We start from the raw sequence: 15,579 nt of genomic DNA, 5'->3' as shown, positions 1-15,579 counted from the left end.
CCTTCACAAACACATCGATCATCCCACTACACAAACACACTATTCATCTCTACAATCACACCCACACCCCCATGCATAATACTTCCATATACGTTCCACAACTTTCAAACCCAAACTTTATTTTTTTCCAACAGACACAACACAATGCCTACTAAAAAGCATCTCTGTAGAAAAGAAAGGAAAAATAGAGCAGATGAAAATAAAAGCAAGCCATATACTCATCGACCTCTAAAACAATTTATAGCAAACATTAAAACAAAAAAAGCTAGTAACCTCACTCAAAAAAACCAAACTAGCCACGACTGAAAAAGGTAAGGTCCCTCCTCCAGAAACTTAAAGTAAAAAAAGATGTACAAAGAAAAACAGACCTACTAATGAACCTAACACTATATCTACCAGTGTTAATGAAGCCACTGCAATCCCAAAAATGTATATTACTAAACATTTTCCACCGTAGAGTTCTTCACAATCGTATCACAAAAGCTGAAAAGTTACCATCTACCCTTAAACTACTGCAGGAGACTAATCCTTCAAGCTCTAATTGACAGCGGATTTCTACTAAAGAGATTTTTTAAAAATGTATTTTAAACAGAATGAAACCACTAACTAAATTAATTAAGAAGTTACAAAAAATATTTCTAAACATGCACAATGTCAATATAGATACCATTTCAAACTTCTGTGAAGGTGAATGGATTCACACAAGCAGCACAGAACCATATTTCAATGAAGAGGCTTATAAACAAGAACAGAAAAAAACAATTTCCATTGACTGTGATGGCCGAGGGTATGAAATGATAGGCAACACCATTATGGCAAAAGACACCCTTATAGAAAAAACATCCCCAACAACTTTCAACCAAATGTTCCTTTCGCCCAAACAAACAGTCCAGTGTACAAATGGACATGCAGCTCAATATGTAACATAATGCAACAATCCTTCAAATGTTTATGACAATTCCTCAATCACTATATGAAACTAAAAGACAAAAGTAGAATGAAAACTTTACAGACCATGGACTCCTGTCCAGTGTGCAGCTACACTGGTCTGAGAGGACATTCATTAGTCTGCATTTTGGGAACTGCTTGCAAAGGCACCTTTCACCATATCAAAATGTTAGCAACACCATTCCACTATACGGAATATTGTGCACAGACTATAGTATGCATAAACTCCTGCTCTAGAACTACAAACTTTATTTAAAGTTCTCTTACATGGAACAGCCAAAGAATTCCTTAAAACAATAGAGCACATCCAAAATAAGTACTAGGTACTGAAGTGGACTTAGACAATTCAGTAACTTCAGAAAACATTATCGAAAACCTCAAACACGCCAACCTCCTAACAAACGGATACAAAAAAGAAATATCTAAGTTTCAAAACACATCTGTTGAAATACCAGACCAAGTATGTGTCTGTTTTCGGAGAACTGTACTGGCGATGGTGAAATATGACCAACCCCACTCATTCTTCCCTGCATAGGGCAGGATCCCATCCCTGTGCTATCGATATAGGTGATTTCGGGAGATTGACGATTTTGCGACTTTTCTACAAATATGAAGTTAAAAGACACAAGGTCGACATACCAGTCTGGGGTGTACTGGTGATGGTAACATTTTACAAACCCCACCCATTTGCCCTGCACAGGGGTGGAAAGTGGTCCGGCCCTGTGCTATCAGTATAGACTATTTCGGGAAATTTGCCGATTTTGCAGGACTAGCAATCCCCCCCCCCTGCACAGGCCAGTCGCTAACCACATAAGCATAAGGAGTAAGATCAGCACAACAGACGAAGAGTAAGGCGGAAATTATAAGTGGTGGAGACGGTCAGCACTAAATTTAATGTTGCTGGGCTAAGAGCCATGCTTTCACTTTAGCTCTGAAGGTCCAGAAAGATGGTTTGGCCTTTATGGCTGTGGGAAGGGAATTCCAGCGCTTTGCTGCTAGCGCTGGAACCACCTGCAGTTTTCAGTTTGTACTTAGGAATGTGAGGCAGTGTGAGTAGAAGGATCTTATAGATCGGGTCGATTGGTTCCTAGAGAATTTGTCAGCCAAGTATTTAGGAGCTGTATTAGACAGGCATTTATGTGTGAAAACTAGCGAGCACACAGAGATTCTATCGCCCACTGGGAGCCAGAGTGAATCCCGTCTTATTGCAGAGATGTGGGATATTTAAGGCTGATCCGAGAGCATTATTCTGTAGCACTTGTAATTTATTCAGATTACGTTTGGTGGTGCCTATGAATAAGGTGTTGCAATAGTCCAACTTGGATAAAATCAATGCCCTGACGAGAGTAAGGCAACTATTAGTAGAAAGGTAAGGTTGCAGGCATTGATGAGGGAGAGAGTGTAGTCTAAATAGATGCCTAGTGTTTTGACCTCACTGACAACTTTGATGATGTTCCCATCAATGTTAAATGTCTTGTACCGTGTATCTAGTTTGTTTAGACAAGCTTGAGATCCAATGATAAGTAGCTCCATGTTATCGTCGTTTAGACAAAGGCTATGGGAGGCCATACAACCCTGAATTAGATTTCATTTAGCCTTTTAGAGTCTTTGTCGTAGCAGCCAGTGAGCGTGATGAGGGCTTGGATGTCATCTGCAAAATTAGTGTAGGTGACACCCAAGTTATCAAGACTATCAAAGAGGAGCTTTGTGAATATATTGTAAAGAGTGGGCGAGAAAAAAAAGCCCTGTGGGACTCCACAATAGATGGGTACTGGATCGGCAGATGCTGTGGGTGCAAAGACCCTCGTTGTTCTGTTCGATAGAAAGGATTGAATCCAGCTAGTGGCGTTCACAGAGAACGATGCAGCTGTGGTCAGATGTTTGTTAAGAATCTGGTGGTCAACGAGATCAAACGCTGCTGAGAGGTCCAACAGTAGGCAGATGGCAAGGTTGCCTTTGTCTTTGGCCTCATCCATTTGAATGTTTAGATCCAGGAAGGCGGTTTCAGTGCCATTCCATGCCTGGGTCTAAAACCTGATTGGTGCAAGCCTAAGAGGTTGTTGTCCTCAAGGTGTTTTTATATTTATAGATGGGCCGCTCTATCTAATATTTTTAGGAGGAATGGAACGGTCGTTATAGGTCTGTAATTAGTAGGTATGTTTGGATCTAGATTAGGTTTTTTGAGGAGAGGCATAAACCATGCCTCCAAGATTGTTAGGGACTGAGCAGCTTTAGAAGGATGTGTTAATCAGGGAGGTGATGACCGGTGCACGTTCTTTTGCTGCTTCCTTAATAACTGAACCTGGGCAGGTATCTCCCTGGCATCTCAAGGGTTTTAGAACAGCGATGATGTTTTCGACTTCTTCAGTAGTCACTGGAGAGAAGCAGAAAGGGGTGACATGGTGAAGGCTGAGGGTCAGGCAATTTGCTTATGTTAGAGATCAGATCTAGACTGCTCTTTTTTGTCTCCATTTTTTCTTGTAGCAAGGCTATTTTGTCTGATAAAGCCTTTTGGATATTGCCACACCAAGCCGCATCTTTGATGCAGGCTTCTGTGGGTGGTGCCGGTGTCTCCAATTCCCTCAGTATAGTAAAGAGCTCTTTCGTACCCGATTTCGCGTTTTAAATTCTGACGTTGTAAATCTCTTTTGGTATTAAGAACAGCTGCTTTATAAGTGGTAGCGGCAGTGGTGAACAGCATTAAGGATCAAAGGTGTTTTTCTCCAGGTGGCTGCGGCGGTTCTTTTGGCGTTATGGAGGGTTTTTAGGTCAGCAGTGAACCATTTATTTAGGTTTGTTTGTTTATTTGATAAAGCGCACCAAACCCTCGTGTAGCTGGGCGCAACATTACAAGTATACTTAAAGCTTAGTTGCAGAGTAACTACGTACATACAAGAAAATACAGAGAAATACAAATAATTACTGTAACATAGATAGCAAGGGACTAGTGGTCACATGTAGAAATTGCATAGTTACAGTCGACTGGTGCAATAGTAGTAGATACATTGAAAGCGGAGAAGCCTGACAGGCATTAGGTAGCAAATACAGTCATAGTCTGGGCTAAGGAGTCAATGGCAGCAAGTTAGGAGTCATTGGAGCGTATCCAGGTAAGGACTTTCCATCTAAATCTGGAATAAGGTTGGTCTGTTCTGAGCTCTAGTGGGAGTGCGTTCCAAGATTGCGCAGCTATAACCGGGAAGCTGGATCTGTAGTACATTTAAATCTGGGGATCTCTAGTGTGTGAGCGTTGGCAGATCTCATGGGGCAGGCAGCGAGTCTCTTGTTTATTCTTTCAACAAGATAAGGTGGGGCTATATTGTTCAAACATTTGGATGTGAGAGAAAGTATTTTAAGGCGGTTCCTGTCATTGATTGTGAGCCAGTGGACGGCTCTTCTAAATGTAGAGATGTGCTGTCTATTAGGGATATTTAGAGCAGATCAAAGGGCATTGTTTTGAAGTCTTTGCATTTTGTCAGTAATGTACTTGTTACCTCCTGTGTACATGGCATTGCAGTAGTCCAATCTAGATATTATGCGGTCATTGGCCAGGGTAATGCAACTAGATTCAGAAAGAAATGGTCTGCAGGCTCGGATCAGTTTGCATGTATAAGCGGTTGATGATGCTAATGAATTAACTTGCTTCTTAAGGGTATGCTAATGAATTAACTTGCTTCTTAAGGGTAAGTGCGGAGTCCAGGTAGAAGCCAAGTGTTTTAACTGCGGGCATCACCTTGATGACGTTATTGTCGATGTTGAAGGAGGCGTAGCTGGGGTTAAGTTTTTTAATGGCCGTCTCTGAACCTAGGATCAGTAACTCCGTTTTGTCATCATTCAGGCATAGGCCACGGGATGCCATCCATGCCTGAATGAGGAGGTATATCTTATTTACTAAGGCCAAGTCCTCCAGAAAGTTGCCCGAAAGGCCCCGAATAGGTGGGCTGTAGGTTTAGCCTTTCTTAATTTCAGCGGGGCAATTTTATTTAGGGCTTGGTCTAAGGTACAGTTGTACACGCCTATAAGAGTGGACAGATCCTTATTGAAGTTTATTGGTGGATTAGTGATGGGATGTAGTAGAGGTAGTAGGTTCTCAATGTTATGTTACGATTGTTTCTGGACAGTATCTGTGGGGCAATGGAGGTGCAAGCATCAAGGCAGGCGTTCTCCTGTTATGCAATGGTGGTCTGACCAAGCACAAGACGCATTGTTAAGGGTTGTGGTGATGCAATTTAGGTCTGCCAGCCAACCCAAGGTTCTGCCATTGTTGTGTGTGAGCTCATTAATACGGTGTTTGATGCCAAGTTGTGAGATAGAATTCTCTATGACTGTGGCGTTAGTGTCATTCATGTCATGAAAGCCTAATGACACAAGAAAACATACACAAAGCTATAGCAGACACCCACATGCATGTCAGCTACAGACCCGGGCAACGCCAGGTGGTACCATAAGTATATATGTATATATACACACACACACACATACATACATACATACATTCACACATATGTGCCCTTATCACTTAGTGTTAAGGGTTATTTTCTACATGTCAATGGCATCAAATACGTTTACTTTCTTCTCCACCCCTATTCCATTTTAAGCATTAAAGTTATTTAGCAGTCCTCTACATTGAACTAATGTGTGCATCTGAATGCTTTCAAGTTGCACTGAATTGATTCATTATTCAATTCAGTGCCTGGGAAAAATTAGGAAATCGCTCTAATCACCCGCAGCGGTATGGCAGAGCAAATTATAAAACATCTAGCTAAACAAAATCTACGACACATCTAGGTTTAGTCTAGACATTAACAAAATGTCATATGGGCAAATGTTAATACCTGATACCAGGAGTAGGCGCGGTCTGCAGGATTTATCACAATGGTGATGATTTTGGCTCTTGGAAGGAGGGCAGCAGCTCTTTTCGGTACCATGTCTGCATCAAAGTAATTTGCACTTTTCTCAAACATGAAATCGGTACTGGCATTGGAGGGCACAGGGAAAAACTCCATGTACCTGAAGGACAAAAGACACAAAGTAGCGCATTTAATAATTGGAAAGGGCACGCATGCCAATTGCAGCTGGTTTGAAATATACACTGCCGGGTTTTAAATAAATACACTGTAGACCAAACAATATTGAGATGATTAAAACTTGACTCTGCTCAACAAACAATAAGCTAGACACCAGACGATGCTCGAATAGAATGTGCCCCACAACGGTTCTATGGGGTTTCATTTACATAATCGTGCTATATAGTGTACTGCTTGGCAGTGAACATTTCCCTGCTGCCATGTAATTGTTTTAATGCTTTCTCATAATGAGAGGCCTACCTCTTTTGCCCCTTAATGGGCACTGCCCAACCACATTGTCTCCTCCCTACATACCCTCTATATATTTTATATATAACCTCCAAGAAATCGCACTCACATTAGCCTCTCCTTTCTCATCCTCGTTCGCCGGGGTTTAGCACGGCCAGATTTGATCAACATTAGGTAAATGTTGAAATGAAAATCGCTTTATTTGGTAAACTCAATTAAAATCCAGAAAAAAATGTAAAAACCACCAGTGGGGATGGCTGACTCTGGGGAGTCAACAAACACGTTTCACTGCCAAGGCTTCGTCAGTGTTCTCTGTGAGATTGTGCACCATTGTTAAAAACTGTCTCTATGGTATGTTGCGAGACTAGTCCCTCTACTGTTTCTCGTGTGCAATGATCTCTGTGTCCTGTGGGATTAGGTTGCTGTGCTGGGTGCCATCTTGGTCTAGTATCTAAACTCTCTGGGAATTCACATATTCCAAGGTGTTGCATGTGAGTGTACTTGTTCCGATGTAATCTTACACTGAAATCTATGGGTGCATCAGCAAAGATGGGTGGGTCTGTATGGTGTGTGTATTCAGTTACTGCTTAATTGGTGAACGAAAGACACGTCTCTATCTGTACCTATTTGGGCAAATGAAGTGTGGATAATGCTATTTAGATGATCTTGTACTCGGGACATCAATGGCATAACTAAACTTAAATGTTACAGTATCCAAATGCACTGCCGATGTAGAAGTGCATTATTGTGATCTAAATACCTTGAGTGGTAATAAATCAATCAGTTCTGTGTCACAATACTTATCCCATATGCCGTGTGTGTCATTTCAAATGCCATGATGCCTCAGCAGAAATATGAGTATTTATTCTCTAGCAGCCATTTGAAGTTCAAAGTGCAGTAGTGGTTGTACGGTGCATAAGGTGCCATAGTGCTTCATCAGAATCGTCATTGTATCCATACCTCCAAAATAATATCCAGCATATCACAGTTTACGCTCAGTACACTGGGAGCTGGCCACATCATTTGTTATTGAAGCAGCCATTTAAGGTTCAAAGTGCAGTCTTGCTTGTACATTACATAAGGTCCCATTATGCTTCAGCATCGTCATTGTATCAATACCTACATAATGATATCAAGCAGTACTCAATACAGTGCGAGCTGGCCGCATCGTATATTTATGAACTGCCGTTGTATGAGTGTGTATACTCTAGCAGCCATTGAAGTTCAAAGTGCTGTCGTGCTTGCACAGTACATAAGGTGCCATGTCCTTCAGCAGCAATGTCATGGTTGCAATACCATCAGGATATGTTTTACTCAGTGCAATATGAACTGGCCACATCATATGTTTATAAAGTGCAAATATGCATTGGCAACAAGTTATTTTCAGCCTAGGCAATGTGGTTGTGTTTTAGCCTTGGGTGGCGATATTTTCCTCGCAGGTACACAGTAGTCGTTACAAAGGATCTACATCATTTTCATACACATAATTTGAAAGAGGGATATATAACAGTGGTAACAGGAATATTTGGTTAAGAAATGGGTGATGTAATAAAGTGTCCTGTGACAAATAACACCAATCACCATTACAAAACTTTTCGGACCAATGTCTTCTGCATGTTACTCGGCTCTCGATGTGTATAGAACAAATTGAAAGGTAGTTTTTCATAAGCTACTGTTTCTTCTTCAAGTCTTAAAATGACGAAGTCTCGAGCTGTTACATGGATTGTCCGGGGATGTGCAAGTCTGAGATGCAGTTCAGCTGTTTCTTGTGAAAGTGTCATGTATAAGTTAATTCTGATGAGAACGGCATGGTTGATCGTTAATCCCCTAGAAACGTATACATCTCTTCATACACGTTGTGTCCATTCAGGGCTTTCGTGTTAAGGTCGACGATGTACTGTGACTCTCGCCGGTGTAACTTCCTTTCTCGATACCCTCCTCGTGGATGGTTCTCAATTGTATCAATGACAAAGTAACGCAGTGTCGATACATCTCCTTGATGTAGCTCTTGGAAATGCTTGGCCAGGGTGTACATATAGTCCTTGGTGTTTATCGCTCTGAAATGTTGTAAAATGTGTGTTTTAGACAAATGTTTTGTGCTACCTATATATCGCTTCTCACAACCAGATTGGATAATGTATATTGAAAACTGGCTCTCACACATGTTGGATGTTTTTTAATTGATATTATTCCTTTTGTTCTTTGATTGGTGTACTGTTTGACATTGAGCCCATAACTGCATGCTTTGCATTTGCTAGATTTGAAGAATCCTATTATTGGTCCCATAAGCCACTGCTTTGTCACAGATGTTGCATTGTCTCTTTGGAAAAACAAGGACACTATTTTTGTTCATATTGATGCTGGTTTGCAAAAATGTCATTTGTGCTCTATCTTTCACATGTGGAGAAATGACTGGGTAATTTTTTAGAATCTTCCAGTGGACTATCCAAAATCTTACTCATTCTCGTTGCTTGATGTGATGGTGTGATGAATCTTATGTGTTGAACATGTCCTGCCCTGGTTGTTTGCGCTGTAGGAATCTTCTCTTCTTTTCACTTTGGCTTTATCAAATGCCCCCTATACTGTCGTTTTGGGATAGCCTCTCTTTTCAAACCTTCTTGCTATTGATGTTGCATTTTTCTGGAACACGTTTTCTGTTGAGCAGTCTCTACGTGTCCTTATCATTTCACCATATGGTATGCTACTTATACGTTTTTTAAAATGGCAGTTACTTGCATGTAACACTGAATTGGTGATGATGGGTTTTCTATACATGGTGCTTTCCAGTTGTCCGTTCTCCACATGTATTAATACATATAGATAGATGGTTTGAAGTGTATTGTGATGTTTGGTGAATTGTAGATTGTGATGGTTCAGATTGATTGTTCCGACAAAGTACAACCATTATTGTGTGCTCCCGTTCCAGATTATGAAAAGATCATCTATGTAGCGATTCCAGGACATTTTATTACTGTTTCTCTAATATTCATCACTGTGCAGAATTTCTTGTTCCCATATTCCCATTCTTAATTTGCATATGCTGGAGCAAATGTGCCCATTGCTGTGCCACAGACTTGTAGAAAGAACTTTCCATCAAAAAGGAACGCACTATGTTCGAGACAGAAATTGAGCATCACCAATAATATTTTGGAATGGTCTCTATAGTTGGCAGATTTGGTTGATAGGTATACTTTTGTTGCCTGGATTCCTGTCCGATGCTCTATACCGGTGTATAGTGAAACCACATCCTGCTTGGTAAGAAGGTTGCTTCCCATGGTATGTTGACACCTTCCTTTGCGTAAGAAATCTGTTGTGTCTTGTACAAATGATGGTACGGTCTGTAAGAATGGAAAAAGTAATGTGTCAATGTATCGTGACTTTTTTCCAAAAGAGATGCCACGATTGGTCTGCATGGGGGTTTATTGAGTCTTGTGTACCTTTGGCACAAAGTATATCGTTGGGGTGACAGGATATTTAACTGTGAGATATTGTTTCTCCTCCCATTCCAGAAGGCCTGCTTCGTGCCATCCTTTCAACATTTTGTCAAATTGGTCTTCATGTTGTTTAGTGGGATCCTCTGTCAATTGCAAGTAGTGTGGTATTGTTTAACTTGGGCTTGGTCTCTTGTATGTAGTCATCCAAATCTATCACCACTTGTTCCCTCCCTTGTCTGATGGTTTTATTATGATGCTCTGATCATTACTAAGATTGTTTAGAGTCTGTGATTATACTATGCATCTTCTGTGGTGTATCAGTGGAGGGGCCCGTCTGGCCAGTCATTTTAGATCATCGACCACTAGCTCGTTAAATCTCTCTATACTGGCACTGTTTGGGGTTATGGGATTGAATTTAGATTGGGTTTTGAATCCGCTATGCTTAGTGAGGTACGTATTGTTGCCAAAGGGTGCTAAGTCAGTGTTGTCCCACATTTCTTCCATGTCTATGGCATTTAAGCCTACCGCCTCCGTGGTTGCTAGGTCTTGTAGTATTTTTAGTGCTGGGATATCTTTGATCAAAAGCATAGTTGGTATTTCATTCTCCTTGGCCTTATCAGTACTTTTGTTGTGAATTGTAAAATGTTTGATCAATCTTAATGTCAGCACAAATTAGTATAGATCGATGTGGGTTTCTACACAGTTTAAACTCTACTTAGGGCAGTGGATTAGACCCTTAGACAAAAGATTCTCTTGAATACATTATTTGCATTTCTTTTGTTTGGTCCTCGCTTTCCACTGGTTTGGTTTTGGAAAGCATCTGGGAGTTTGCGGTTTTCGGCCTACTGCATTTTAGATGCGCAGTCTCATCTTGTCTAAGGCGTACAGGAGTTTGTGCTTTGTCACTTTCCGATGTAGCTGCTGATGAGCTAGTTGGGTCTTCTGAAGTGGACTACTCCGGTATTACTTTGTTTTGCTTGTCATCTTTGTTCATTTTTCTTACTTAGTCATACTTTTCTGCAAACGTATAAATTCTGCCTAATTCGTAATTTTCTTTGTAGCGTAGAGATTATGTTTGCGTGCTTTCATTTCCTTCTCATACCCTTTCAGGTTTATTTCCATCTGTGCTTTAAGCGTTTGTGCTTCTTTTCCTTGTTCTCCTGTAGAAATAGTTTACTCTATGTCCTTTATCTGGTTCAGTATCTCTTCTCAATCCTTTTTTGCATATCTGACCAACATTTCAAGGAATTTAATAGGAACAACCATTGGTAGTTTCTGCCCCTTCTGTTAACATTTCTGGGTCCGGGGTCTCATATGATGGAATAGTTAAGATCCTAAGACCCCTCAGAATTTTGTGTACATCTATGTAGTTTTGTAAAGATGTTGCTTCCCACCATATGCTTGTTTCTTGTCCGTATAGTTTTTCTAGTATCATCATTTGTTGCTTTACTGTTTTGTTTTTTGTCTCACCTGCATTGTCTGCAATGTTCATTTTCTTTTTTTACTATTGGTATTTGTTCATCGAATAGTGATGTTGCTTATAAGGATTAGATGACGCGGTACGTTTATATGAATGCGTATTTATTACTTTATATATATTAATACAAAAGATGATAAATTATATGGGAAAAGGAGATCAGATGTGGAGCCCCACCAACTGGCAGCTGCATTATCAGTTGTCATTTGAATTGGTTGTCGTTCCTCGGTCAAAAGCACGTCTCCGGCATTCCAGGAGCTGGCGCTCGTGCAAGCTGCATCTCGTGGCTGGGCTTGTTGACAGCAGGGAAAGGTATGCACATAATATGCATACTACACATCTCCCCTCCTTAACCCCCTTTGATCAACAAGAAATCTACATTGCAGTCTTTCTACATGCTCTGTGTTCCCACACAAAATCTTTCATGTGGTGAGGATTGCAAATGATTGTTCCTCCCTTTGACTTGCGTGAAGAATCTGGTTTAGGGTTTGGCAAGGACATTTTTGACGAGCTTTTCCCATGCACCACATCTCTGCCACACTCATCATCTCCAACACCCTCACCACTACCCATATTCTTAAAACCTTCATGACCATGATAATTTGATGTACTTACTCCAAGTGATTTCACTACACATACTCTCTCCATGTTTCAGATTCTTCCATCCTCAACCCTTATTGCATGTCTGAAAACTTCAACCACGCCAACAGGTTTTGACCATTTGCACGGACCATCCCTCAAAACAGGTGGAAGTTTAAACCTCACAAATCTGCCAACTGTTGGATGTGCCCCCTTAACATTACCTCTTGTCAATTTGTCATGAGCTCTTTTGTTCTTTAACTGCATCGCCCTAATGTTCTGGGATGCATCCTCAAAATCCTTCTTCACAACAGTCATTCTCTTCATCCAAGATGGAGTCAACTTAGTGTTAGCCTTGCGACCTCTACTCATTTAGAAAGGAGATAACCCTGTTGTATAATGTGGTGTGAAACAGTGAGCATTTTTCTTCTGCATGACAGATTCTTCCCATTTCAACCCATTGGCCCATGCCCATCGTATGGCATCCTTCAGTACTCTGTTAAAGCGCTCAACCACCCCATTGGTCTGTGGGTGGGTGATATATGGAACTTTTTCTCCGCACAGAAATTCTGCAATTCCTTTGAGCGGAATTGAACACCATTATCCGTCAGTATACTCTTCCGTAAACCTTCCCTTCCACAAATTTCAGATAGGAATTCAACAACCATTTTAGCAGTCATACATGGTTTAATCATAATCTCCACCCACCTAGTCAAAAGATCAATAACCACTAAGCAGTACTGTTGCTTACCATCACTGTAAATTGGACCTAAAATATCCATACCAAGATCATCCCAGAGTTTTCAGCATAGGACTTTTCTGCACCCTTCCATAGTCTAGATGCAAAGGCAATCAACATTTCGTTCCCATCAATCTCCTGCGTGACAACTGCTCCAAGACCCACATTACTGGCGTCTGTGCTAATCACGGTTTTCTTGCCACTCCTGAAATTCTTCAAAGATGGTGCCCTACTCAATTCTCATTTGAGCCATACAAATTCCTCTTCACACTCCATGTTCCATTCAAACATTTTCTTTTTTAAGAGATCACGTAGGGGAATGGTGTGGGTGGAAAAATCTCGTATGAATTTCGAGTAGTATTCTGCCATACCAATGAAAGTACGCATTTCTTTGGATTTGGGTCTTGCCATATTTTCTATAGCATCCACTAATTGTTTCTTTGGCCGCATGCCTTCAGCTGATATTGTATGTCCCAGGTACTCAATCTCACGGCAATCAATTTTGCATTTCTCTCTACTTAAGGTCATGCCTGCCTCATATAACTTACTACACACATACTGCATTCTTTCATCATGTAACCTTTGATCAATGGCATGCACCAACATGTCATCCTGGAAACAAATGATGCCCTGGTCCCCTTCAAACAGTTTGTGCATAATCTTCTGAAAAACAGAGGCAGCAGATATTAACCCAAAAGGTAATCTTTTATATTGGTACAACCTATCTGATGTAATAAACGCTGTGAGAGTCCTTATGTAACTTCACTTGGTGGTACGCTGAAGTTAAATCGAGGGTGGAGAAATTTTTCGAAGGACCTATCGTGGACACTATTTCCTGAATATTAGGAAGCGGGTGTCTGTCGGGGATCACACACTTATTGAGCTCCCACATGTCCACACATATTCTTAATTTCCCAGATTTCTTTCTTAGAACAACTAACAGAGATACCCATTCGCTGGCGTCAATACTCTCTATGACACCCTGGTCTTCAAAATTTTTAATCTCTTTCTTTACTTCTTCCCTCATAGAGCGGGTAATATTGCGTAATTTTTGTGCCACGGGAACATATCCTGGTTTCATTTTGATTTCATGTACAAATCCTCGCAGGCACCCAATTTCATTCCTGTAAACGCCTTCCATTACTTCATCAATGTTCTTGGCCTTCTTGCCCATCTGAGATTTTAATGTATTACTTTCAACATTCAATACTGACTCATCAGCACTGGCATCCAATTTTACCTTGAGTTTACTTTGATGAGTCCAACTCAATAAGGGTGTCCTTCCAGCTTTCGTGATGTATACTTTTCCATTTTCCTTTCTATTTTTGAATTTTAGTGTACCCCAAAACCAGCCAATGATATCTATTTTAACTCCGGCATAGGCTTTGGGCTTTATGTCAGGTTCATGTAGGTATTCATGTTTGTCCTTGTCTCACAGTCTGCGGTATGAGAGTGTACTTGGCACTGGAGTCAATCTTCATATGCATGTTTACTCCATCCACGCATACTGTGGCCTTGGGACTCTCCATCTCGTCCTCATTCTCTTCATCTGATATGACAAATACACATTCCTCCTCATCTCCATCGCTATGGTTGTCGTCACCTATCCAATTCGCAGAGGCATTCTGTATTCTACAACACCTGGAATAGTGTCCTTTGCCTTTGCATTTTCCACATATAATTTTTTAAAGCCGGGCATTCTGGGTTGTCTGCCCAGTGATCTGTACCATCACATCTGAAACACCTGCCAGTGTTCCTCCTTCTTGGACTCTTTCTCTGTCTGCGTGGGCTTCTCTTCCTTGCATATGTTCTGGACGCCCCTCTGCTTTTCCTGTCCTCGATCCATGGTGATCTGCAAGTCCTTTCCAACTTGCCTCTCCCGCTTGTTATTTCTGCCCCCTGGGCTATTGATTCATTACTTTTATTAGTATTCATTATCGTAATATTGATTTTCGGGGCATCATGTCTAACTTCAACAATATGCATCCTGTTTTCCAATTCTTTTTTTATTTTTTTTTAAACTTTTATTTTTGTTGGCAGAGGCAAATCGCATACACATACATCAGAGCAGCCAAAAATGATTAGATGCATGTATAAATGAGTACATAGAAACAGCAACATAACAAAGAATAAGGAATGCAGCATCACAGAGCATCCCAAGCTGCGGCACTTAACAGAGATGATTGCAAGGAATTGTCCACAGAGGAGGGTGCGTCTAGGCAGTTAAGGTAGCTGTTAAAGGCGGACCATATGTTTTTGGGGCGGGAGCGGGCCGGGAGCATACTGAGGTACTCTTCTTCACAGTTCCGGGACCATGTTAATAAATTCAACCATTTCTGGAATGTGGGGGGTGGGGGGAGGAGCACTTCCAGTTCTGTAAAACACATTTCTTAGCAATTATACAGCTCACATTTAAGAATTTAGCTGCACTTTTAGCCCTCTCAACCTTCCACGCCCCAAACAGGACCCCCATCGGGTCAGGATCAATAACAGCGTCACAGATTTTGGACAGTGTTTTCAGGATCTCATCCCAGGATGTGGCCAGCCTCGGGCAGTCCCAAAACATGTGCAAATGGCCGGCTCGCTCCGCGCCGCAGCGAGGACAGAGCCGTGGGTCAGAGCGCACAAACCTGGAGATCCTACGCGGGGTGTAATACAGCACGTTCAACAATTTGTACTGAATGGTGCGATAGCGAAAGTTTATGGAGACTCCATTAGTGCAAGAGCACATCTTTTCCCACAGTTGGTCCATGAGTTCTAACTCCAGTTCGGATGCCCAGTCGTCCCGGGCCCTGGAAGGCTGTGGTGGGGCAACAGTTAGGAGAAGTTTGTATAGTGAAGAGACCACCCCACGGGCGCCACCCGATTTGGCAATCTAGGAAATCCCAGGGGAGTCGGAGGGCTCATTGGGAAACTCGGGCCAAGCACTTCGGAAGGCAGCCGCAGTCTATAAAATTGCAAGAATTCCAGTGGTGAACCCGAGTGACCCGGCCCCCAAGTCTGCGTTGTTATGAATTGCGCGTCTGGGTAAAAACCGGTTAGGGCAAGGTATCCCAGGGTCTCCCAGTGTCGTGCCAGAGCCATGTCATA

At 41.5% G+C, this 15,579-nt stretch overlaps 1 protein-coding gene across 1 annotated transcript in view; it reads right to left on the bottom strand.

Moving 5' to 3' along the window:
• The window catches only part of NDST2 (N-deacetylase and N-sulfotransferase 2), a 2,001,368-nt gene that overhangs the window by 757,250 nt on the left and 1,228,539 nt on the right, over window positions 1–15,579 (bottom strand). The window contains exon 10 of the mRNA XM_069610676.1: window positions 5,781–5,955. Within this exon, the coding sequence (XP_069466777.1) occupies window positions 5,781–5,955 (175 nt within the window). The remainder of the gene's footprint in view (window positions 1–5,780; window positions 5,956–15,579) is intronic.

This window comes from Ambystoma mexicanum, chromosome 8 (assembly GCF_040938575.1).
Source record: "Ambystoma mexicanum isolate Mex_15411 chromosome 8, UKY_AmexF1_1, whole genome shotgun sequence".
In the NCBI taxonomy this organism is placed as follows: Eukaryota; Metazoa; Chordata; class Amphibia; order Caudata; family Ambystomatidae; genus Ambystoma; species Ambystoma mexicanum.
Note: the sequence above shows the minus strand (reverse complement) of the source record. Positions and strands in the feature narration are given on the sequence as shown.